General features: G+C 43.4%; 1 protein-coding gene across 1 annotated transcript in view; it reads right to left on the bottom strand.

Annotated features, from left to right (window-relative positions):
* The window catches only part of ASTN2 (astrotactin 2), a 139,305-nt gene that overhangs the window by 104,518 nt on the left and 8,372 nt on the right, over positions 1 to 26,415 (bottom strand). The window contains 2 exon segments of the mRNA XM_032233217.1: positions 7,658 to 7,665; positions 12,162 to 12,308. Of these exon segments, the coding sequence (XP_032089108.1) occupies positions 7,658 to 7,665; positions 12,162 to 12,308 (155 nt within the window).

Genomic DNA, 26,415 nt, shown 5'->3' with positions numbered 1-26,415 from the left:
CTCCTCCTCCTCCTCCTCCTCCTCCTCCTCCTCCTCCTCCTCCCCTCTTCTTCTCCTTTCTTTTCCTTATTCTTCTGCTTCTGCTTTTCCTCCTCCTCCTCCTCTTCTGATTCTGCTTGTCTTCTTCTTCTTCTTCTTCTTCTTCTTCTTCTTCTTCTGCTTCGCTTCTGCTTCTGCTTCTGCTTCTTCTCCTCCTCTTCTTCTTCTGCTACTTCTTCTGCTTTGCTCCTGCTCCTCTTCCATCCTCCTCCTCCTCCACCTCCTCCTCCATCCTCCTCCTCATCATCATCATCCATCATCATCATCATCATCATCATCATCATCATCATCATCATCATCATCATCTTTCTCCTTCTCCTTCTTTCTGATGTACCCCCACTTCCTGATCTGAGGAAGTCTTTGGCAGGATTTGATGAACTCTTTCTTGAACTCAAATGAATTATTTGGATGCTACGGAGCCACAGATTCAACCATCCTGCATCTCACTCACCAATACTCGGGGAAAATCAAAAGAACGGGTTTCTAAGCAAAAGGAAGAAGACTGATGGGGGAGAATGCAGAATGTTTGGAATAACCACAGCTTCCAAGAAGACCAGCAAGGGTTGAATGAATTCTAAGGAGCTATTATTTATTTTTTGGAATGCACAGGAGAACTCATAGCCTCCAGCGGCACTGGTTCTTCACTGTATGAAGGTCCACAGGGACTTCTTGATGCAGTTTGTTTTGTTATATGATTTCCCCCTCCTCTTAGATTTCACACACCCCCTCCCTCTCTCCAACTCAAATTTATATCAAAGCAAAGTTGGCTGCAACAGCTTCAGAAGTTCAAACACCTTATCCGGAGGTCTTCATCAAAGTTCAACCGCTTCGTTTGAAGCTTCTACAAAGAGAGGTTTGAAGTTCTTGACATTTGAGAAAAACGTGTATTTAGAGAACAAAAAGAGATAAAACACAGCAAGACTTTGTTCTTTTCCCTTGTTAAATATATATATATGTGAAATACCACTCATGCTTCATCATGAAATCTCCAGAACCGTAAAGCCTACAAACTTGAAACTTTGCTCCTCTTGGCATTTAGGTGCTTGCTAAGAAGGATTTTTGAAATGACTATCAGAGCATTAATATTTCTTATATTATTATTAACACACTCTGATGCTAAAGAGTTAGACATTCTACTCTCCCTCTCCCCACCTGAAAAGAACTCTGGTTCAACTGCCACTTTGGCGTGGACATGGCAAGCGCGCGCGTGCTGGGAGTTTAGATATTCTACTCCCCCTCCCCACCTAAAAAGTGCTCTGATACTAAGGATTAGACTGAGGGAGAGAAGGGGATATGATAGGAGAGGCCTCTGTGGGGCAAGCCTGAGAGAGAGAAGGGGAGAAGATAGCCTATCGTAACTACTCATTATTTTCAAGCTTTAAGTGTGGATTTATTAAGCTTGATCACATAGTTTCATAGCGGAGCATGGGTATCCAGCTAGTAAACATATATATTTGGTTTTCTCTATCTTTCCCCGGGATTATGCTTTCCTTCTCCGTCTTTAATGTGCTAAAAAAAAACACCTTTAAAATGTAAATAAATTCATTTCTAGTAGATGTTCCAGCAGTCCACACATTAAAATTTTGGATTAACTTAAATTGTAAAGAAATAAAACCATGTGACCAAATGGAAAGCGGTGCACGAAAGATTTATTATTCATAATATGTTCAGTTTAATAGCATGGATATATTCAGTTCAATATATCAAAAGGCCTCAAAGCTGTGGTGACACAGTGGGTTAGAATGGAGTATTGCAGACTGACTCTGCCCACTGCCAGCAGTTCGATCCTGACCAGCTCTAGGTTCTCAGCCTTTCGTTCCTCCAAGGTTGGTATAATGAAGACCCAGAATATTGGGGGCAAGAGGCTGACTCTGTAAACCTTTTAGAGAGGGCCTTAAAGCACTGTTGTCAACTCACCAATCATCCCTGGCTTGCCATAGGCAAGGGGGGGGGGAGAACTTATGGAGCAGCAAGGCAGCTACAACCAGAAGCACATTCCCACGCATATCTTTGTCAAGGCTTTATCCCAGGTTACCTGCAACAGCTGGAGGGGTGTGATCTCTACAGCCCATGAAAGTGCTCCATTGGATAATGTGATTTATGGCACATCCTGGGGAAGGGGGGGGAACAGGGTCATAATTGTGCTGTAAATTACATGGGGTCAGAACTGGCTTCATTTAGGTATGTGCCGAGATGCTGCTCCTAATAAATAACTGGATTTCTTTTGAAGCTTGGCTTGAGGCTCATAATTTAATTAGGGCATCTATCAGAACCCTGATAGCTCTGAAGTTCTGTATAAGTCTAAGTGCTATTGTTATTGCCTTTCCTTCCTTCCTTCCTTCCTTCCTTCCTTCCTTCCTTCCTTCCTTCCTTCCTTCCTTCCTTCCTTCCTGTGTAATCATTAAAATGCAGTACTGTAGGCTAACTCTGCCCACTGCCAGGAGTTCGATCCTGACCAGCTCAAGCTTGTCTAAGGCCTAATGACAGAGATAGAGGCAGATTGAATCTCTCTCTCTCCCCCACCTCTCTCTCTCCATCTCTTTTTCTGTCTCTTTCTCTGACTCCCTCTTTCTTACACTCTCTCTCGTGTCTCTTTCTCTCTCTTTCTCTGTCTCTTTCCTCGCTCCAATCTTTCTCTGTCTCTTTCTCTGTCTTTCTCTCTTTCTCTCTCCTTTTCTGTCTCTTTCTGTCTCTTTCTGTCTGTCTCTGTCTCTGTCTCTCTTTTCTAAATTCAAGCAACTTGTTTAATTAAAAACAAAACGAGAAGCTGTGCCAATGCCAGAGTTTGCTTGCAAAGATCAAGAGGAAAATTAGGAGGATGCCGCTAATGGCTGCCTCCCGTTCTCTGAGCGTCACAGTGAAGCTAGCCAGAGAGAAAGCAAATAAACAATCTTCAGTTGAAACAATTAAAGTTCAATCACATGCCAATCAGGGAATGTGGCATTTGGGAGCCAAATGTAGTCACAGCTTATTTAGCACGCCTCCAACCAAGGGATGGGTAGGAAACCAACGAGATGGGCTTTAAACTCTAACCTTGGTTGGGTTTTGAGACCTAGAAATTCCTGCACCAATGCATATACATCTACGCTTAGGGAATACATGCAGGGTAATCCCGGACTTACGACCCACATTGAACCCCAAATTTTCCGTTGCTAAGCGAAACATTGGTTAAGCGAGCTTTGTCCCATTTTAGGACCTTCCTGGCCACAGTTGTTAAGTGAATCACGGCAGTTGATTCAACGAGTGAGATTCACAGTTGTTCAAAGCTTCGCTGTCGTTTTTGCTCGTCAGAAGGCTGCAAAACGGGAAATCGCATAATGCAAACCTTCATAAATATGAGACAGTTAACAAGTGCCTGATTTGGGATCCCATGACCATGGGAATGTAACAATGGTCATAAGTGTGAATCAGGGGCTAAGCATCTGAACTTTGATCGCATGACCATGCGGCTGCTACGAAGGACGTAAGAGTGAAAAACTTTCAGTTCTGTTGTAACTTTGAACAGTCACTAAATGAACTATTGTAAGTCAAGGAATACCTGTACATTGTTATTGGGGGTTCTCTTTAATAAGTCCATCTATCCATAGCCAAGCAAGCAAGTCTTCTTTGCACACATCAACCTCTTGACTGGGGAAAATTAGATAGAAAGATGATCAGATAGCTAGATAGCTAGATAGCTAGACAGACAGACAGATGATAGATAGATGGATATAGACAGACAGACAGACAGATAATGGATGGATAATTAGAGAGAGAGAGAGTGAGTCAGAGAGATGCAAGAGGATGATAGAGATAAAGAGGTAGAGTGGATAGATAGCTGAGAGAGATATAGAGATGACAGCTGGATGGATGGATGGGTGGGGGGGTGGGTGGATGGATGGATGGATGGATGGATGGATGGATGGATGGATAGATAGATATAGATAGATATAGAGATAGAGAGAGAGATAGAGAGAGAGAGAGAGACAGAGAGATAGATAGATAATAGATAGATAGAGATAGATAGATAATAGATAGATAAATATAGATAGATATAGATAGATAGATAGATAGATAGATATAGATAGATAGATATAGAGATAGAGATAGATAGATAATAGATAGATAGATAGATAGATAGATAGATAGATAGATAGATAGATAAGATAGATAAGATAGATAGATTAGATAGATAGACAGACAGATAGATAATGGATGGATAGTTGAAGAAAGAGAGTGAGCGAGAGAGATGCGAGAGGATGATAGAGATAAAGAGGTAGAGTGGATAGCTGAGAAAGATATAGAGTTGATAGCTAGATATTGGATGGATGGATGGATAGATGAGAGAGAGAGAGAGGGAGAGAGTTATGTAGAGGTGTGTATGTATAAATATGTTTGTGTGTGTAGATATAGATACACACACACACACACACACACACACATATATACACACACACACACACACACACACACACATACACATACGCATATATAGGAAATGGACAGAATATATACCGTATTCATATATATATATATATATATATATATATATATATATATATATATATATATATATATATATATATATATATATATATATTATATGGACACATACACACATACACACATATAAATATACATATACATATAGAAGGATATATATATATATATCCTTCCTTCCATTTCTTCGTCTAACAACATCAGGCACCAGTTCCGGCAGTGTTCTACTGTTAATTGAACATTTCACAGTCCCACATGATGCGTTTCAGGCCTCCAGGCAATTATAATCCCTCATTACAGCAAGCTGGGCTTGGTTCAATTTCCTCACTCGGGAAAATTACTTAAAAATAATACGAAATCTTTGTCCCTCCCCAACGTTGTTCCAGAATTGGCTTGAGGAGCACAAGACGCTCTCTGCTTTTATGTCCAATTCTAAATCTATTTTAAGCAAGGCTTTGACTAATGATATGCCCCTAGACTGGGTGGCTTTTACACACACACACACACACACACACACACACACACAGAGTAACTTTCTGTGTAGACATTTTTTCAACCCTAGCAGTATTCCGATATCTTAGGGGCTGCCCCAAAGAAGAGGGAGTCAAGCTATTCTCCAAAGCACCTGAGGGTAGGACAAGAAGAATAGATGGAAACTAATGCTTGAGCAGGGATTGGACTAGAAGACCTGCAAAGTCCCTTCCAATGCAATGTCATTCCGCATTCTGACATGATAGCTCTCTTCCAATATCTAAGGGGCCACCACAAAGAAGAAAGGGTCAAGCTGTTCTCCAAAGCACCTGCGGGCAGGACAAGAAGCAATGGATGGAAGCTGATCAAAGAGAGAAGCAACTTCGAACTAAGGAGGAATTTCCTGACAGTGAGAATAATTAACCAGTGGAACAACTTGCCTCCAGAAGTTGTGAATGCTCCAACACTGGAAGTTTTTAATGTGGACATTTTCTATGCTGCACATCAGCCAGGATTCTACATAATTTAAACATCTCTGAAGGGACCTGAAAACATGTCACCTCCTTGGTTTCAGAATAATAGAGTTGGAAGGGACCTTGGGGGTCTTCTAGTCCAACACCCTGCTCAAGCAGGAGACCCTACACCACTTCAGACAAATGGTTATCCAATCTCTCCTTTAAAACTAAAACTGTAGTAGCATTCACAACTTCTGGAGGCAAGTTGTTCCACTGGTTAATTGTTTTCACTGTCAGGGAATTATTTCTAGATTGCTTCTCTCCTTGGTTAGTTTCCATTCATTACTTCTTCTCCTTTAAGTGCTTTGGACAACACAGTTCTTGGCTGCAAAAACAGGAAGAGAATCAAGATCACATGAAGTGTTAATACTACTTTATAATGCCTTGGGAAGGCCACACTTGGAATACGGCATTCAGTTTTAGTCCCCACACTATAAAAAAAAGAGGTTGAGACTCTAGAAAGAGTGCAGAGAAGAGCAACAAAGAGGATTAGGGGACTGGAGGCTAAAACATATGAAGAATGGTTGCAGGAACTGGGTATGTCTTGTTTAATGAAAAGAAGGACTAGGGAAGACATGATAGCAGTCTTCCGATATTTCAGGGGCTGCCCCAAAGAAGAGGGTGTCAAATTATTTTCAAAATACCTGAGGGTAGAACAAGAAGCAATGGGTGGAAACTAATCAAGGAGAGGAGCAACTTAGAGCTAAGGAGAAATTTCCTAACAGTGAGAACAATTAATCAACGGAACAACTTGCCTCCAGAAGTGTTGAATGCTCCAACACTGGAAGTTTTTAAGAAGACATCGGACAACCATTTGTCTGAAGTGGTGTAGGGTTTCCTGCCTGAGCAGGGGGTTGGACTAGAAGACCTCCATGGCCCTTCCAACTCTTGTTATTCTAAGTTCTAACCAAGGAAAGAAGCAACCTATAATTAAGAAGAAATTTCCTGATAGTGAGGATAATTAATTAGTGAAACAAGTTGCCTCCAGAAATTGTGCATGCTCCATCACTTTTTAAAGAAGAGATTGGGCAACCAAATTGTCTGAAATGATCTAGGGTTTCCTGCCTGAGCAGGGGTTGGATTAGAAGACCTGCGAGGACCCTTCCAACATTGTTGTTGTTGTTGTTGTTGTTGTTGGCCTACTGAATGGCATCCAGTTTTAAATACAAAATACAGGATGGGAATATGCCTGAATTGGAATGATTACCAGCAACCTATCTCTGGAAAGTTAAAGATGTGGGAATTTCATCTTGTTGAAGATAAAAGAGCCACTTATTGTCCTTTTTAAAGCATAAATCCCAAAGTGGGGAGAATGAGCCAGCTCCAGACCGCACATCAAACACAATGGCGGCAGTTTTCATTGATTTTGAGATCCAAAACACACATCAGGGTTCCTTGCTTTTGAAAAATCACTCTCCTTTCCCCCTTTCCATCCCTTCTCAATTCTGGATGCATTTCGCTTCTTTTTCTTCTTCTTCTTCTTCTTTTTTTTTTTTTTTTTTTTTAAAAACCCTTTTGTGCTCCATCTGTTGCATAGAAAGCAAGATAAAACAAATGAATGATCAATGTTGTATTTTTATTTTATTTTTTGCCTTCCCAACTTGGATCTGTTTCAGAGGCTGCAAGTCAGCTCGGAGTTCTCCCTGCTGGCTGAGATATATTGGAAATTGGCTCAATGTGAGTCAGGAGACAGAGCAACCGTAATCTTCCTTTGTCAACAGGCAAACAAGATAACATCTGGAGCTGCTCCATGAAAAACGTGGCTTTCCCTAATTCTATATCCATTGGGATAGTCACCAGCTGCCCCCTGGAAGGTTGGTGCCAGGCCTGCAAGCCATATTTCATTTTGGATCTCTGGCCTGCCACACTTTCTATTACCCTACTATGCATTTTCTATGGTGGAAAAATGGGAGGGGGGGGATTGTACGGAGTTAGATGATATGTAGCCAAAACAAAATTCTTTCTAGAAAGCCAAGGTCATCCTTTGTTTCTGCACCTCTGCACCTGACTGGAATTGGATGGGTGGAAGCTGCCACCCATCCAATTCCAGTCAGGTGCAGAGGTGCAGAAAGAAAGGATCACCTTGGCTTTAATTACCCAACTAGGTAACATCATCAGTGCAAGGAGGAACTGTATATAAACATGGAGCAAACCCCACTCCCTTCTAGGATTGATGATGTTACCTATTTGGGTAATGAAATGCCTGCAAGAAAACCACCAAATCCAGAGAGCACCAGGTTCCACCCTGATCTCAAACATACTCTTCTATCAACATCGGTGAGAACAATTGGCTATTTCTTCCAGGTTTAATAGGATCAGAGGTTGACTGCCCTCCCATTTGCATGGCTATGCATTTATCAGCTTCTTTAGACCTATGTACGTATGTTGACATCACAGGCTGAAGCAACTTAATCGAGCCGTGCATGTATCGGAAGGATGGGAGGAAAATTCTGCTCGGAAAGTTATGCAGGGCGCAGAAGATTTCCATCAGAGCTGCCAATGAAAGACCAATAAAACAGATTAATATCCCTTGGAAGAGGGGAGGAGGTGGGGCAGTCTCCAATCGAGACATAATGGCTTTTCGGAAGATGGAAAACACAAAGGACCAAGTGAAACGGCACCAGGAATGAGAATGATCTCCGAAATGACACTTTTAAATACGGCTCTAAACTGTGGGGAAGAGAAGTAACTTTTGATGGGCGGTTTGCAGGCTGAGCTGCCAAGGAGAATCTGAAATGCTAGCTTATTGTGGCCAGAGGAGCACAGAGGAAACGCCTTTCTTTGCTTCAAGCGAGCTTACCAGATTGACAGAGCTGGAAGGGATCTTGGAGGTCTTCTAGAACAGGGGTCACCAACCGGTGGTCCGTGGACCACTGGTGGTCTGCAAGAAAATGCTGGTGGTCCGTAGAAAAATTATTTGCATTTTTTATATTGCACTAAGTCTTCAAACTACGGCATCTGGGAGGGATACGTGCAATGAACGTTTGTGTTGCTGCAGAGAGTCTCCCCCTTTGGGGTCTTTTTCTGAGGGTTGGTTGGAGGGGGTCAGAAATTCCAACTTGGGGTCAGAATGCTATTCTATTCCATTGCATTCCATTCCATATTCTATTCCACTCCATTCCATTCCATATTCTATTCTATTCTATTCCACTCCATTCCATATTCTATTCTATTCTATTCTACTCCACTCCACTCCATTCCATATTCTATTTTATTCTATTCTATTCCATTCCATTCCATATTCTATTCTATTCTATTCCATTCAATTCCATTCCATTCCACTCTGTTCCATATTCTATTTATTCCATTCCATTCCATTCTATTCTATGGGGTGAGATCCAGGAGAAACCCACTTAAAACATACCACAGTGGGATTAACAATGTAGGTTTCTACTCGCCGCTTCGCTGAAAATGACAGGGTACATTTTAAAGAATATGTTTATGCGCTTGGAGAAAACTAACGCGCCTCCAATCCTTTCGCTCCAGAAGGCCAGGAAAAAAGCATCGATTTGCCCTCCCATCAGAGGCAGAAAATGTACCAGCAGGAGGAGAAGAAAAAAAAATATGGGAACACAATGAAAAATTTAAGGCCTTCTGAAAGCTCAGTTCCTATGTTGGAGAAGAAAATTGAATTTGGCTCAGGTCTCCGCAAGGTTGCGCTTGATCGACATTGCAAGGGGGGGCAGATAAGGTCATGGAAACTCAAGAAATATTGGAAGCAGGGAGCAATAAGGAGAAGCAATGGTTTCTGGGAACTACTTCCATCTTCCATCATCAAAAGCTAGTCTTTCCATTGTCTGGTGAGTGGAAAAGGCACCTGAGATTAGACTATTTTTTTAATGTTTTTCAAATGGAAAATGTGTAAGACGGATTCCCGCTCTACGAAGGGCCATGGAAGGGTATTGCATGATCATTTGAAAAACTGAAAGGGCTTGGCCTGTTGCTACAGAATATAATATAATATAATATAATATAATATAATATGGTATGGTATGGTATGGTATGGTATGGTATGGTATGGTATGGTATGGTATGGTATGGTATGGTATGGTAGGGTAGGGTAGGGTAGGGTAGGGTAGGGTAGGGTAGGGTAGGGTAGGGTAGGGTAGGGTAGGGTAGGGTAGAGTAGAGTAGAGTAGAGTAGAACAGCATAGCATAGCATAGAATATGGAATGGAATGATAGAATAGAATAGAATAGAGTTGAAAAGGACCTTGGAGATATTTTAGTCCACCCCCTGCCTAGATAGGAAACCCTATACCATTTCAGACAAAGGGTTATCCAATCTCTTCTTAAAAACTTCCAGTGTTGGAGCATTCACAACTTGTGGAGGCAAGTTGTTCCACTAGTTAATTGTTCTAATTGTCAGGAAATTTCTCCTTATTTCTAAGTTGCTTCTCTCCTTGATTAGTTTCCACCCATTGCTTCTTGTTCTACCCTCAGGTGCTTTGGAGAATAGCTTGACTCCCTCTTCTTTGTGGCAGCCCCTGAAATATCGGAAGACTGCTATCATGACTCCCCTAGTCCTTCTTTTCATTAAACTAGACCTATCCAGTTCCTGCAACCGTTCCTCATATGTTTTGGCCTTCAGTCCCCTAAATCCTGTTTGTTGCTCTTCTCTGCACTCTTTCTAGAGTCTCAACCTCTTTTTTTATAGTGTGGGGACCAAAACTGAATGCAGTATTCCAAGTGTGGCCTTCCCAAGGCATTATAAAGTAGTATTAACACTTCATGTGATCTTAATTCTCTTCCTCTGTTTTTGCAGCCTAGAACTGTGTTGTCTAAAGCACTTAAAGGAGAAGAAGTAATGGATGGAAATTAACCAAGGAGAGAAGTAAACTAGAAATAATTCCCTGACAGTGAAAACAATTAACCAGTGGAACAACTTGCCTCCAGAAGTTGTGAATGCTACTACACTGGAAGTTTTAAAGAAGAGATTGGACAACCATCTGTCCGACATGGCATTGGGTCTCCTGCTTGTGCAGGGTGTTGGACTAGAAGACCTCCAAGGTCCCTTCCAACTCGGTTATTCTGAAACCAAGGAGGTGACATGTTTGCAGGTCCCTTCAGAGATGTTTAAATCTATGTAGAATCCTGGCTGATGTGCAGCATAGAAAAGGCTCATGTTCTTCTTTTAATTGGAATATTTCATGGGTCGGCTGTGCCATTTTTGGCCCCATCGGTATCGATTAACAATTGCACTCAAAGGAGTTATTATTCAGAGAGCTCATAAATAAAAGGGCAGGACAGAAATGGCAAAAATAAACACCCAAGCCTGGAGTTGCGAAGGCATCCAAAATCAAGGATGTTTTTCTGCTGCAAATTAGCCAAGGGTTCAACGCCAGAGCCCTTTGCAAATGCCAAGGTGGAAAAGGCGGGGAAAAAAGTTATTTCCAAATGTCACGATTAAAATATCAATGCACGGTTTAAACCAGAGACTCGGTTTTCTAAATGTGGGGCGATGACCCCATTTATATAATTTCTTTATTATTATTTTTTTTTAAAGAACATCAATTATGGATCAGAGGTCTAATCAGTATGTAACATGTGTAATACCAAAAAAAGTAAACATTTTGTGGAGCAACAGTGGAGGAGAACAAACCAGGTTTTTGCCCATCATTCTTGGTAATTCCGGGTCAGCCACTATGTGACACACAGTTTTGGGCAAGCCACTGTTGACTTTTCATTGGCTTATCAGACATACGTGGATTAGATATGAATAATTTGAATGAAACAGAATTATTCTTTCGTGAAAGTGTTGTGTAAGAAAACAAGCATGCATATATATACATGTAGGAGAAGCCCTTATGTAGAATAGAATGGAATGGAATGGAATGGAATAGAATAGAATAGAATAGAATAGAACAAGAGTAGAGTAGAATAGAGTAAGTAGAATTAGAATAGAATAGAATAGAGTAGAGTAGAGTAGAATAGAATTAGAGTAGAATAGAATAGAATAGAATAGAATAGAATAGAATAGAATAGAATAGAATTAGAATAGAGTAGAGTAGAATAGAATAGAATTAGAATAGAGTAGATAGAATAGAATAGAATAGAATAGAAGAATGGAATGGAATAGGATAGGATAGGATAGAATAGGATAGAATAGGATAGGATAGGATAGGATAGGATAGGAGAATGGAATGGAATAGAATAGAATAGAACAAAACAAAATGGAATATGGAATGGAATGGTATAGAATAGAATAGAATAGAACACAGAACAGGTTACAGAATAAAATAGAATACAAGAAGAATAGAATAGAATAGAATAGAGTGGAATGGAATGGAATAGAGTAGAATAGGAATAAAGAATAGGAATAGGAATATAGAATTTTCTGACCGTATCCTCTAATTGGCCAAATTGCTGTGATGGAGTGTTATTGGAGTTACAGGAAAGAGGATTTTTTTTCTACAGAGGACAAAGGGACAACATAACTCGGAAGAAACTCCATAGGAATGCACAGAATACAGTATAGTTGTGGGGATAGTTGCTTTACTCTGGCAAGGGTCTGTCGACAGGCAGAATAAAGAACTACCCAGAAGCAACTCCACCTGTTGTACTTGAGAGATACAGCTGCTTAGAAAGCATGGCTAAGTCATGTTCTTAGAGAAGCCTGATCCTTACCCCAAAGAGCAGAGAAGCAGAAAGTTCTTACCATCAGCAATGAAGTGTTCAGGGACATGAAGGGTCACTTTGACCGTGAGTGGACAGGAGATCTGGGTGCCACAGACCATAGCCAGGATGCAAGAGCTCACGGCAACTAAAGTGAGAGCCGTCTTGTTCACCGGGCTTTTGAGGGAACCTGGAGAAGAGAAACAAATATACAAGACACATTACAAAAAGGAGGTTATCGCCTCAAAGACATTCAATTGCGTCCAATTCTCGGAGGCTGCCTTGACCAGTTCCTCCAGTTTTCTTGGCAGGTTTTTGTCATTGCCACCTTCCTGGGGTTGAAGGAAAGGTGTTGTGGCTAGCCAGCAGCCAGAAGAGCTGGTAGTAGATTCGGACAGTGAGGAGGTTGGGGAGGAAGATGGGCCAGTCCTGGAGTCTGGGGAAGGCTCCGATGAGGGCTCTGTGTCGGAGGCAGAGAGGGGGCCAGGGTCGTCTGACAGTTATCAGCTGCCTTCAGAGTCAGACATCAGTGAGGCAGAAGAACAGCTGGAGTCTGTTCCCAATGTGCGCATGCGCAGTTGCCAGATGAAGGGAACAGCTAAAGACCAGGGGTCAACTTGGGAGAAAAGCCACAGGTGGATGATGAATGGCCCCTCCCAGAGGAAACAAAAGAGGAGCAAAAGGGGAGTGGAGTTTTCAGGAGACAATTACTTCGCTTAATTGGTTTGTGACTCTCTGAGACTCCTTGCCAAGTTCTGCAGAGATCGTCCTGGCAGCTCTCCAAGCCAGATAAGGTCTGTGACCATAAATCCTCCCTTGAAAGACGTTGCTGGATGTGAATGAGCAGAATTCACAGTCAATTAATAAAAGAGGTTTTTTGTCGGGACAAGGAGTTTGCTTCATGCGCTTGGGAAGCCTCGGTCATAACAAAAGGGACTGGCCCAAGATCAACTAGCTAGCTAATGTGTGACTAGAACTCACGGTCTCCTTGTTTCTAGCCCGATGTCACAACCACTATATCAAACTGGCTCTTCTCCAAGACATACGGAATATGAAAAGATGCAGGGTTTTCCTCCGTACAATAGTTAAGTAAAGCCTTCAGAATATAACTAAAAGCCCAGTATTAGCTGGCATGGCCACCCTTGAGACAGTTGACTGGATTTGTAGTCCAAGATGCTGATGACCTCATGTTACCAGGCCCTGTTAGAAATGGAAACGTGTAACTAGTCTTTTCTTTTTCTTTTTCCTAATTACCCTATTTTTCAGAGTATAAGACGCACCAGAATATAAGATGCACCAAGGTAAAAAAAAATTAAAAAAAGTTTTTGCACTCTGCAGATTTCTCAAACCCTCTGCATGCCTCATTTTTTTGAGAAAAAATATGCATGCAGAGAGGCCTGCAAAGTGCTCCTGGGGGCTGGGGGGGGGGAGAGATGAGCGAAAATGGGTCTGTTTTTTTTTTAACCAAAAAAGAATATACATAGCCTTTAGGTGGTTTATAGAGTGCTCCTGGGGGCTGGGGGGGGGGGAAATGAGCAAAACCACCCCCTTTTTTGCTCATTTTTGCCCTCTCCAGGAGCACTCTGGAAGCCTCCTAAAGGCTATGCATGGCCATTGGGGGGGGGGGGGTTTCAGGAGGCCAAAAATGCTGTATTCAGTGTATATGATGCACCCAGATTTTCACCCTCTTTTTTAGGGGAAAAAGGTGTGTCGTACAGTCCGAAAAATATAGTACTTGCATAGAGATTATTCTTTATACTATTTATGTTGTTTGTATATTTTGTGACATAGCTTGCACCAGTGAGGCTAAAACCAATTTCATCATATACATGATGTACACAATGACAATACAGGCTGTACTATACTAAATGAAAGGTTTCATATCTTTCAGAGTGACATCTTCTCGACGGATACCAGGAGTACTTAAATGCAGCCACACACCTCTCCCATGTTGCACTTCGATTCAAAGAAAATCTAGCAAAAGGTCTGATATTTTTTTAATTCCGGTTTCCAAGCCAAAAAAATTGCCATTTCTGAGTACATAGAAATAATAATTTGTTCTCGGTCTCAAGCACGAAGAGGGAAAAGGGCTTAGGGAACAGAATCCTGGATATCAATTCATCTGCGATGAGCAGTGATGTATAATTCAGGGATTCCAGGATATTGACAGAGCTGAACTTTCAGCTGAGAGATGGAGGATTCTGTTCTTCTCGTCTCGCTGACGGAGGGATCAGTTGATCCCTATAATAAGTGAGGAAGGAGATTGAGGTATGACACAGGATGTCCCAAAGGTGCTTTTTCAAGAGGCAACTGGGCTTTCTTTGCACCTTTGGGACAAGTGTGATCTGAATGACTGTGAATCTTCATGTACACTCAACACAGAATTGTTGAGTTTGCATAAAGGACACATCCTTAAAAGTCCCTATTCAAGGATCTGTCTCTTGCATCAACAGAGGGATGGAATCAAGATCACGTGAAGGGTTAATACCACTTTATAAGGCCTTGGTAAGGCCACACTTGGAATAAGGCATCCAGTTTTGGTTGCTACAATGTAAAGAAAGATGTTGAGACTCTAGAAAGAGTGCAGAGAAGAGCAACAAAGATGATTTAGGGGGCTGGAGGCTAAAACATATGATGAATGGTTGCAGAAACTGGGCATGGCTAGTCTAGTAAAGAGAAGGACCAGAGGAGACAGGATAGCAGTCTTCCAATATCTCAGGGGCTGCCACAAAGAAGGAGGAGTCAAACTATTCTCCAAAGCACCTGAGGGTAGGACAAGAAGTAAAAGGGGGAAACTGATCAAAGAGAGAAGCAACTTAGAACTAAGGAGAAATTTCCTGACAGTGAGAACAATTAATCAATAGAACAACTTGCCACCAGAAGTTATGAATGCTCCAACACTTGATGTTTTTAAGAAGATGTTGGATAACCATTTGTCTGAACTGGTGTAGTGATTCCTGCCTGAGCAGAGGATTTGGCTAGAAGACCTCCAAGGTCCCTTCCAACTCTGTTATTCTATTCTATTCTTTTTGAAGTTTGGTTTGGTTTGGTAGAAGCCTGTTGGGTTTCTGATCTTCTTGTTCAGACATCTGGCCACCCATAAAATCTCTGTCCTGTTAATTAACTCCTGATGATTTGCAGAAGATAAACAGCAGGTTGTCATTCTGGTGAACCAGAACTCTGCATATGAGTGTGCCTCTCTTCCCTAAGCATAGTACACAAAATTGTCTGCTACAATGTCCTGCTTGTCAACGACTACCTCAGCTTCAACCGCAATAACACAAGAGCACATAACAGATACAAACTCAAGGTCAACTGCTCCAAACTCGATTGTGGAAAATACGACTTCAGCCACACAGAGTGGTCAACGCCTGGAATGCTCTACCTGACTCCGTGGTTACAGCCTCAAACCCTCCACAGCTTCAACCTCAAACTGTCTACCGGTGGACCTCATCCCATTCCTAAGAGGTCCGTAAAGGGGCCGTGCATAAGCGCACCAGCGCGCCTACCGTTCCTGTCCTACTGTCCCCATTTATCTGTACTCATTTCATGTGCTCATTCCCATGTTTATGCTTATACCTGTTATCTTGTACATGTCTGTCTAAACTAAATAAATAATAATAAAAGTTACATTGACCTGCTCTGTTGGAAGGACTCCAAGCCAACCCATGAGGGGGAGAAATGCAATTCTTTTGTACTTTTCCAAGAATTCAGCTCTCATCGGTTAGCCTGCCTCATCCCAAACATTTACGCTGCATTAACTTATCTCTTTTAATCGGCAAAAGGAAGCTCAATGTAGCAAATCACAAATGTGCAATTTCCTACATTCCAAGCGAACCGTCTCTCCCTTTTTTACCCCCATCCAAGGCTAGGCTGCGCATTTCTCGCACGCAAGAACCACAACAAAAGATGTGATGGGCACTTGTCGGTGTTAGGTAAGCTCCCCGTTGGGAGAGCGAGTGCGTTCGGAGAAGCGTTGTGAGTGTGGTGTTGGAGAACACACAAACCAGCATACAGAGACACTGTAGTTTAAATAGGCTTTTACTTTCATGGAAATAGAGGTATCAGAGTCCATCAAACAGTCCAAATCACACATGGATAATTCAGCCAGCCATCAATGTGTTTCAGTTAAGGGATAATCCAAATAACATAGTCCAGTATCATATAATCAGTTCAGTACTCAAAGTTTGCTAACAGTTGCAAAACTTACAATAGCTCACGGCACTTTCTAACAGCCAGCTTCTAAAACACTCAGACCAGATCAGCCCAGCATCTAACAAACTGAGAGCTAACAGTCATTCTGGCTCCCTCTTATGGCCGATTGAGGAAACAGCAACTAATCACATTTTACAGTATGATTTAAAGAAACAGGTATACAGCATTGTTACATGATTTATATATTGCCAACCCAGCCGTTAGATTATATTCCTAACAGTCGAATAGAAAGGATAAAAATCAACCCGGCATTTTAGAACAAGGTTTACTAGGAGTTGATGCAGTAGATAGGCAGATCCCCTCCTCCCCCAAACAAGGATATAACAAAAAGAAAAAAAGAAAAGAAAGTCAAGTTCCCAGGGCTTTCTCTAGATAGATAGATAGATAGATAGATAGGCAGATGATAGAGTAGATAGATAGATAGATAGATAGATAGATAGATAGATAGATAGATAGATAGATAGATAGATAGGCAGGCAGGCAGGCAGGCAGGCAGGCAGGCAGGCAGGCAGGCAGGCAGGCAGGCAGGCAGGCAGGCAGGCAGGCAGGCAGGCAGGCAGGCAGGCAGGCAGACTTGTGTCTGGGACTATCAACATAGCATCTGGACAGGGATATGCAAAGTTAGCACCTACTTAAATGCCAAGATAAGTTTTATAGCTGTAGGATATGTTTATACGAGGAAGCAACAGCTTTAAGTTCAGAAGAATTTTGAGCAGTCGAAAATAAGGCCAAGAGGGAGAAGTCTGTGTGTGTGTGTGTGTGTGTGTGTGTGTGTGTGTGTGTGTAGAAACAGAAGAACTGGAGGATCCAAATAAAGAAGCCTTCAGGCAAGAAATCTGATTTGAAAGTAGAGAAGACTAACAGGAAGGCTGAACACTCCCCCCCACAAAAAACCCCCCAAAACCTGCAAAGCATGCCTTCTTCCTTTTTTTTTTTTAGATTGCATCCAAGCAGCCTCCTATAACCAAGTCAATTAATTGCTGCTTAATTGGGCCTTGAAGGCTTGAGAGAGAATCAACCTCTAGAGGAAGCTTCCTGAAGAATGCTTTTTCCAAATTAATAGACCCCCTGATTTCTACCCTCTGCCCTACATTTATGTTGGCCTTAATTCAAGATGTTTCCATTTGAGAAGTGAAGAGAGGAGAGCTATTTCCTGACAGTATACAATACAATACAATACAAGAGCAGAGTTGGAAGGGACCTTGGAGGTCTTCTAGTCCAACCCACTGCCTAGGTCGGAAACTCTACACCGTTCCAGACAAATGGCTATCCAACATCTTTTTAAAGACTTCCAGTGTTGGGGCATTCACAACTTCCGGAACCAACTTCTGTTCCACTGATTAATTGTTCCCGCTGTCAGGAAATTCCTCCTCAGTTCTAAGTTGCTTCTTTCCTTGATTAGTTTCCACCCATTGCTTCTTCTCCTGCCCTCAGGTGTTTTGGAGAATAGTTTGATTCCCTCTTCTTTGTGGCAGCCCCTGAGATATTGGAAGACTGCTATCATGTCTCCCCTGGTCCTTCTTTCTATTAAACTAGACATGCCCAGTTCCTGCAACTGTTCTTCATATGTAACGGAGGGAGCTCCCGTGACTTGTCCCAGCTTCTGCCAACCTAGCAGTTCGAAAGGACGTTAAAAAATGCAAGTAGAAAAATAGGAACCACCTTTGGTGGGAAGGGAACAGTGTTCCGTGTGCCTTCGGCATTGAGTCATGCCGGCCACATGCCATGGAGACATCTTTGGACAGCGCTGGCTCTTCGGCTTTGAAACGGAGATGAGCACCGCCCCCTAGAGTCGGGAACGACTAGCATGTGCGAGGGGAATTTTTACCTTTACCTATCTCTCACCCTGCTCATTTTGTTAAAAAAATCCTCACAGGGCTGAAGGAATATCATATTTACTCTTTTGTTTTTTCCTGAGGAAGTAACCCAATTATGTCTTCTTCTTGCTATTATAAAGCCTCAAGAGTTTATGAGAGGAAGCTTGCCCGGATTGGCGTGATTTAGCCCTCTGCTTTATGCCTGATGTAAACGGCGTAGGCTGAGGGGGGAGCCAGACCTATAAATATTTTAAACAAAGAAGACAAATGACAACAGCTTTTGTATTCATGGCTGGCCTCTGACAGTCATAAATGCCTATCATAATATTCTCCTCCGTTCCCTGAAGCCGAGCGCAGGCTTAGGTAACTGCCGGGCATTTGAAATTCTGGAGGGCCCTGAGGTGATTTTGAAAAGATTCAATCAGGAACCACCAATGTGATTTTTGTTCCTTCAAGATACGGGTTTCGTAAGGGAAATATATCACTCCTTCATTTTGGTGGCCAAACATATTTTCTAACAAATAATCTGGAATATAGTATATTTCTCTCTCTCTCCCTCTCCCTTTTCCTCTCACCCTCCCTCTCTCCCTCTCTCTCCCCTCCCTCCCCGTCTCCTCTCTCTCTCCTATCCTCTCTCTCCCCCTCCCTCCTTCCCTCTCTCCTCCTCTCTCCCCTTTTCCTTTCCCCCTCCCTTCCGCTCTCCCACTCTCCTCTCTCTCCCCCTCCCATCCACTCTCTCTCTCCCTCCCTTCCTCCTTCCCTCTCTCCCTCTCTCTCCCCCTTTCCTCTCTCTCCCTCTCCTCTCTCTCATCTCCCTCCCTCTCTCCTCTCCCCCTCCCTCCGTTTCTCTCCCCCTCTCTCTCCCCTTTTCCTCTCTCCCGCACACTCTCCCTCTCTCTTCCCTCTCTGCCTCCCCTCTCTCTCCCTCTCTCCCTTTTCCTCTCCCCCTCCCTCCCTCTCTCCTCCCTCCCTCTCCCCCCTTTTCCTCTCCCCTCTCCTCCTTTCCTCTCTCCTCTCTCCAGCTTGGAGCCTCCTGAGGTGAAGAATGAGATAAAATTTATACGGTGTCATAATTTAAAAGGTGGGACATGGTGGCTCAGTGGCTAAGACACTCAGCTTGTCGATCAGAAAGGTCGGCTGTTCAGCGGTTCGAATCCCTAGCACCGTGTAACGGAGGGATCTCCCGTGACTTGTCCCAGCTTCTGCCAACCTAGCAGTTCGAAAGCACGTCAAAAATGCAAGTAGAAAAATAGGAACCACCTTTCGTGGGAAGGGAACAGCGTTCCGTGCGCCTTTGGCATTGAGTCATGCTGGCCACGTGACTATGGACACGTCTTCGGACAGTGCTGGCTCTTCGGCTTTGAAACGGAGATGAGCACCGCCCCCTAGAGTCAGGAACGACTAGCACATATGTGCGAGGGGAACCTATACTGTTCCCTTTTATAATGTAAAAGAAGGCCTGGAAAGAGGATATATCCTGTGAGGTGGGTTGAGCTCCCTCCCCCCCTCTCTCTTTCTCTCTCTCTCTCCCTCCCTCCCTCTCTCTCTCACACACACACCCTGTCACCCAGCTGACTTTCCTGCCTAAGGCAGAACTAGAACTCACTGCCACCTGGTGATTGGCCCAGAGTTGTCCAGTTGGTTTTCATGCCTAAGGAAGGACTAGAACTCTCAGTCTCCTAGCGATTGGCCCAAAGTCACTCAATCATCTTTTGTACCTAAGGCGGAACTAGAACTCACTGCCACCTGGTGATTGGCCCAGAGTTGTCCAGTTGGTTTTCATGCCTAAGGCAGGACTAGAACTCTCAGTCTCCTAGCAATTGGCCCAAAGTCACTCAATCATCTTTTGTACCTAAGGCCTAAGGCAGGACTAGAACTCACTGCCACCTGGTGATTGGCCCAGAGTTCTCCAATTGGTTTTCATGATTGGCCCAAAGTCACCCAGCTGACTTTCATAACTAAAGCAGAACTATAACTCACTGTTGGCCATTTTCTAACTTTGGGGGCTTAACTCAAACTGGCTTCACCAATTTATTAGCAAAAATATACAAAGATATTTCAAGTCCATGTTGAAAATGTGAAAATTTTGAAACTCCCCAATGGCACATTTTAACACGCATGGTGGTAAAAAAATAAAATAAAAAAAAAATAAATTTTGGGCAGAAATAGACACAATTGAGACAAAGGATTTTAAAGATTAATATAAAAAATATAACCCACCCCAAAAGTGAATTAGAAAAGACTCACAGGAGATTCATTTTGTATTACTATAGCATCCGTAAGACTGTTCTATGCGCCGAGATGCAAGAATATTGACAATCCCACAATAGAATAAAAAAGAGGATAAAAATGTCAGAATTAGCAAAATTGCCAAATTGACCTGTTTAATCAGGGAGAAAACAAGCAGTGTTTTTGGAGAAAGAGAGTAAAATTGTTATTGTGACGCATTCGAACGGTGCATTGTTTTCAAAATAACTATGGGTAAGACAAGGAATGAAATGAAGAAGGACAGGTTGAGATGGGAGAAATTAAAACTGTCATTGCAAGGGAGAATTTCTGTGGTTAAAAAAAAAGATGAGTGTTTTGCCTTGGATGGTGTTTTTGTTTCAAACAATGCTTGTTTTGACACCTGAGGTATCATTCAAGCGAGGGGGAAAAAGATATATCTAATTTGTATCGTGAGGAACAAAAAAAACCCCACCAGTTAAATATAAAGTGTTACAAGATACAAAGAAAAGAGAAAGATTTTTTTTTCCTTTCCTTTAATCTTCCTTCTTCTATATTAAAAGGTAAAGGTTCCTCTCGCACATATGGGCTGTTCGTTCCCGAATCTAGGAGGCGGTGCTCATCTCCATTTCAAAGCTGAAGAGCCAGCGCTATCAGAAGACGTCTCCGTAGTCATGTGGCCGGCATGATTCAACGGCAAAGGCGCACGGAAGGCTGTTCCCTTCCCACCAAAGGTGGTTCCTATTGTCCTACTTGCATTTTTTACGTGCTTTCGAACTGCTAGGTTGGCAGAAGCTGGGACAAGTCATGGGAGCTTACTCCGTTACACGGCACTAGGGATTCGAACCACCAACCTTTCTGATCTGACAGAGATCTCCCGTGGTCACGTGATCCAAATTCAAGCAGCTGGCAACTGCCTCATGTTTATGACGGTCACGCAATCCCCTTTTGTGACGTGTTGACCAGCAAAATCCACTGAGGAAGCCAGATTCGCTTAATGACGGTCTGACTAACTTTAACAATGGCAGTGATTTCCTTAAACAGCAGTGGCAAGAAAGGCCATTCAATGAATCAGAACTCCCTTAACAAATGTCTCGCTTAGCAACCAAAATATGGGGGCTACATTGCAGTTGTAAGTCAAGAATTACCCGTATGACTACAAAAACTTTCCAAAAAATTGTTGTTGTCGTTAGTTGCGAAGTCGTGGAGTCCATTGAAGCTCACGCCGACTGCTTCGGTGACTCCATCCAGTCCCCTCCTTCTCTGTCGTTCCCTTCTTCTTTTGCCCTCCATCGTTCCCAGCATGAGGCTCTTCTCCATGGAGTCCTTTCTTCTCATTAGGTGGCCAAATTCTTTGAGTTTCCTCTTCAGGATCTGGCCTTCTGAAGAGCAGTCAGGGTTGACCTCCTCTAGGACTGACCGGTTGGATGGCCTTGCAGTCCAAGGGACTCGCAGGAGTCTTCTCCAGCACCAGAGTTCAAAGACCTCCATTCTTTGGTGCTCAGCCCTCCTTATGGTCCAATTTCCACAGCCATCCATTGCAACTGGGAAAATCACAGCCTTGACTATGTGCCCTTGTATTGGTAGGGTGTAAAATTATTTAATGTTTTATTTTATATGCTGATGTACTGGACCTCAGCTGGAATATTTGTCACGAAGGACCTTCAGCTGACGGGTAATTATGGGACATGAAGGCCAGCGCTGCAGAATTAACCAGGTTGGCGGGGAGTTTGAGACGGGCTCCCTGTGACCAACAGGAAGTATTTGGCATGGGGTTTGAGTTATGGTCAAAATCTTCCGCTTCTGAAATATATTCTTGAGTGTTGGCGGGCGAATTCCATTTGCAAATTTCCTTTCACCGATCACGTTACAGTGCCCAGCCTGTTGACTTGCCTTGTCCTAACTTAAAATGCCGCTTTTCCTTCTCCTCTGAGCTGTGACGCTCTCCTTTTTCACGGCACTGAGACAAGGACAAACGTTTCATCAAACTGTGGGGAAAAAACCCTTCTCCTCCTCTTCGGCTGAATCAATCATCCTGCAATAGCGAAATTTCTCTCCGACTTAACGCTGGAGGCAAAAGGGCTTTGAAAGTCACTTAAAAAATGATATTGCTTGCCTTTATCTTCCCTGTTTTGCTTTTCTTCATTTATTTATTTTATTTTTTTTTAAAAGCTGCACTAATGCATTAACCCCTAACGTGCCAAGGATGTAAGTTAGGAAGAGTTTGTTTCAGAGTTGCAGAGATTATATATGGGACTGGGAGGAATTAAAAAGGCGCGTCAAACCATTTGATATTTAATTGCAGAATTTTCTAATGGGCCAATTATGCACTTATGTCTTTCAATTGGCTTATTGCAACCATTGATAATGGAGGAGGGGGAGGAGGAGGGGGAGGAGAAAGCAGGAAGGAGGAGGAGGAGATGGAAGGGGAAGAAGGAGGAGGAAGAGGAGGAGGGAGGAGGAGGGAGGAAGAGGAGGAGAGGGAAGGGAAAGAAGGAGGAAGAGGAGGAGAAAGCAGGAAGAGAAAGGAGGAAGGAAGACGAAGAAGTGGGAGGAGGAAGAGGAGGAGGGGGAAGGGGAAGAAGGAGGAGGAGGAAAAGGAGGAGAAAGCAGGAGAAATGAGGAGGAAGAGGAGGAGGATGACAGGGAAGGGGAAGAAGGAGGAGAAAGGAGAAGGAGAAAGAGAACTGTGGGGCCACCATTGAAAAGTCAAGGTTCCTATTGTTAAGCAGTTGGAGGTTGGGATGAGGATTTGATAGGAGGTGGAGAAGGGGAAGGAGAAGAGGGGGAGGAGGAGGAGGAGAAGGAGAAGGGGAAGGAGAAGGGGGGAGGAGGAGGAGGAGAAGGAGGAGGAGGAAGACCACCAGCAAGCATTTTAGTTGGATGTACTGTAGGTCACACACATCCTGGCCCATGTCTGTTAAGGAATGTATTGACTTCTGAATAAACTAGGATTGGCCAAGTTCACCCCCTCCAGACTTAAGTGCTAAGCTGTAGTTTATGTTGGGCAAAAATATGCTGAGTTCAAGCCAAGTCAGTCCAAGCAATCCCATTACGACTGAGTTGCAGTACCCACATTCAGTCAATCTTCGTCTTAGACCACAATTCTTTCTCAACTGGTGATTCTAATGTGGTGCATAAATATTTCTTCCTGCAGATAAATTGTTCGAGGCAGACAGGAAGGCGCACAGGCAAGCTACACACCGCCTTCTCCAAACCCCAATCATCCACCTCGGATCGTAATTCATAGCAGGGCAAATAGGAGCAGAATTTCGTTGACTTAAGCAGCAGGAAGTCGCTGCTAGTGACAACGGTGCAATCACCATGTTCCACTCAAGCTGAAATATCCCTCCGAAACCTGCCACTAATCTGTCCCTAATACCCGGACTCTCTGCTGGCTGTAGATTTTCAGAAGCTTTAATGCCTGATGCATTAAAATAAATATACTTTTCCCTGCGTAAAAATCTCTAATGGTTGAAATATTGATCTCGCCTGCACGGTACGCTGGCAAATCTTGCGAGGAAATTGTGCCTTAATATTTGGAGAGAGAGAGAGAGAGAGAGAGAGAGAGAGAGAGAGAGAGAGAGAGAGAGAGAGAGAGCTATCTGCGTACAAATCTCCAAGGAAGGAAGATGACTCCAGGAAAATTGAAAAAAAATATTGACACATTTATTTGTCTGAAATGTTACAGGGCCTCCTACCAGATGGACGGAAACTAACCAAGGAGAGAAGCAACCTGGAACCAAGGAGAAATTTCCTAACAGTGAGAAAAATTAACCAGGGAAATGGATGTTGCCTCCAGAAGGTGTGGGTGCTCCATCACTGAAGGATTTTCAATAAGAGATTGGACAACTATTTGCCCAGAATTCCTTAGGGTCTCCTGCTTGAGCAGAAGATTGGACTAAAACAGTGGTCCCCAACTGGTGGTCTGTGAGAAAATTTTGGTGGTCTGCAGAAAAATTATTTGCATTTTTTATATTGCATTAAATCCGGGGTCCTCAAACTATGGTCTCCTGGGACGGATACGTGCAATGAATGCTTGTGTGGCTGCAGAGAGTCTCCCTCTTCGGGGTCTTTTTGTGGGGGTTGGAGGGGGCCAGAAATTCCCACTTGGGGTCTGCTTCGGCCTCCTGGTGGGGGCTTTGGGCGAAGGCTGGAGGGAAGAGCCGCTGGTGGCGAAGAGCCGGAGGGCCTCGTTCCACTGGGACTGCATCATGGCTTGGAACTGGCTGACCATCTCAGCCTGCTGAGCCTCCAGGTGCCAGTATCTGTTCTTGCACTCCTGCAGGTCTTCCCTCTGCTTGCTCCTAGTCCTCAGTGAGGTGCTTCCACTGAGCCTCCTTCTTGGTCAGATCCAATTTGAGCTGAGCTGTTTTGCCAACTCTTTCTCCTGGGGGCTGCTTAGCTCCAGCAACTGCTTCCTGTTGGGGCTCCTAAGAAGCCCTGACGGGTAGGCGAGGAGGGGCCGGGAGGGGAGGAGCAAATAGAGGCCAATGAGGCATCCCTCGACACGAGTGACAACAAGTTGGCCACGCCCACCCAATCACATAACCACCTAGGCACGCCCACACATTAGTAGTCTGCAGGATTTAAAATTACAAATTCAGTGGTCCAAAATGTTGGTGATGCCTGGACTAGAAGACCTCCAAGGTCCATTCTAACTCTGTTATTCGGTTAAATTTCCTGGCAGTTAGAACAATTAACAAATGGAACAGAAGTTGCCTTCAGATGTTGTGGAATCTCCATCACTGGAGGCTTTTAAGAGATTAAACTGCCATCCGTCGGAGATGGTGTAAGGTCCCCTGCCTGAGCAGGGGGTTGGACTAGAAGACCTCCAAGGGCCCTTCTAATTCTCTTACTCTGTTATTCTGCCATGCTGACATACGTATGATGCAGTACGTATGTCCTAAGGGCTTGGGAAGAACTCAATGCTATGAGGCTCAAAACTAGCTAAAGAATGTATTGTTGTGAACAGATAATAATGACGATGATGAGGGTGCCGAAGTCCTCCTTCGCAAGCTAGTACACATGCTTGTATTTTAATGCCTCATGGAACATGGAATGGGTGCAAGTGGAACAATTACTTCAATTTGTTACCTGGCACGCTTGGAATAAAATTAAATTAGAAGTGTGGCTTTGCTGTCAAGATAAGAGCCAAGCTGGTGTGATAATTCTTCAACTCTGCAGCACAGCACTCAATTACTCTGCTAAGTCTGTATTGTAACAGGATGGAGGGATGGAGGGATTGGGGCAGGAGGGACGAAGGAAGGGAAGAAAGGAGGAAGGAAAAGAGGAAGAAAGGGAGAGAGAAAGGAAGGTAGGAAAGGAGGAAGGAAGAGATGGAGGGAGGGAGGGAGGGAAGGAGCAAGCAAACCAGCAAGCAAGCAAGCAAAAAAGAAAGAAAGAAAGAGAGAGAGAGAGGGAGGGAGAAAGGGAGAGAGGGAAGGAAGAAAGAGAGAAAGGGATAGAGGAAGAGAGGAAATAAAAGAATGAGGAAGGAAGAGAGGGAAGACGGGAGGAAGAGAGGAAAGGAGGAAAGAAGAGAGAGAGGAAGAAAAGAAGGGAGATAGGAAGGGAGGGGGAGAAGAAAGGAGAGAAGGAAGAAAGAAAGGAAGAGAGGAAGGGAGAGAGGAAGGGATAGAGGAAGAGAGAAAAAGAAAAAAGGAAGAGAGGGAGAAAGGAAGGAAGGCATAGAGGAATGGAGGAAGAGAGGAAAGGAGGAAAGAAGAGAAGGGAGAAAGGAGGGAGGAAAGAGAAAGAGAAAAGAGAAAAGGGAGGGAAGAGTGGGAGGGAAGGAAGGAGATGAGAATTGGCTATTCCCCCCTCCCATTTTTAATCTCATTTGCTGAAACACTGAAATATTATTAAATGCCTCGCAACTCCAGAGGGAGGAGACGATGAAAGAAAACTTACGCTGGTGTAACAGATCGGGAATACCTAATTCTCCTTGAAAGGGTCTTGTTCTAAAGATCAGATACAAGAACAGATCAAAGCCAGAATTTTCCTAACCTCTTAAAAAAAACCCCACAACAATGGTGG

The sequence above is a fragment of the Thamnophis elegans genome, chromosome 16 (assembly GCF_009769535.1).
Source record: "Thamnophis elegans isolate rThaEle1 chromosome 16, rThaEle1.pri, whole genome shotgun sequence".
In the NCBI taxonomy this organism is placed as follows: domain Eukaryota; kingdom Metazoa; phylum Chordata; class Lepidosauria; order Squamata; family Colubridae; genus Thamnophis; species Thamnophis elegans.
This window is presented reverse-complemented; position numbering and strand designations above follow the sequence as displayed.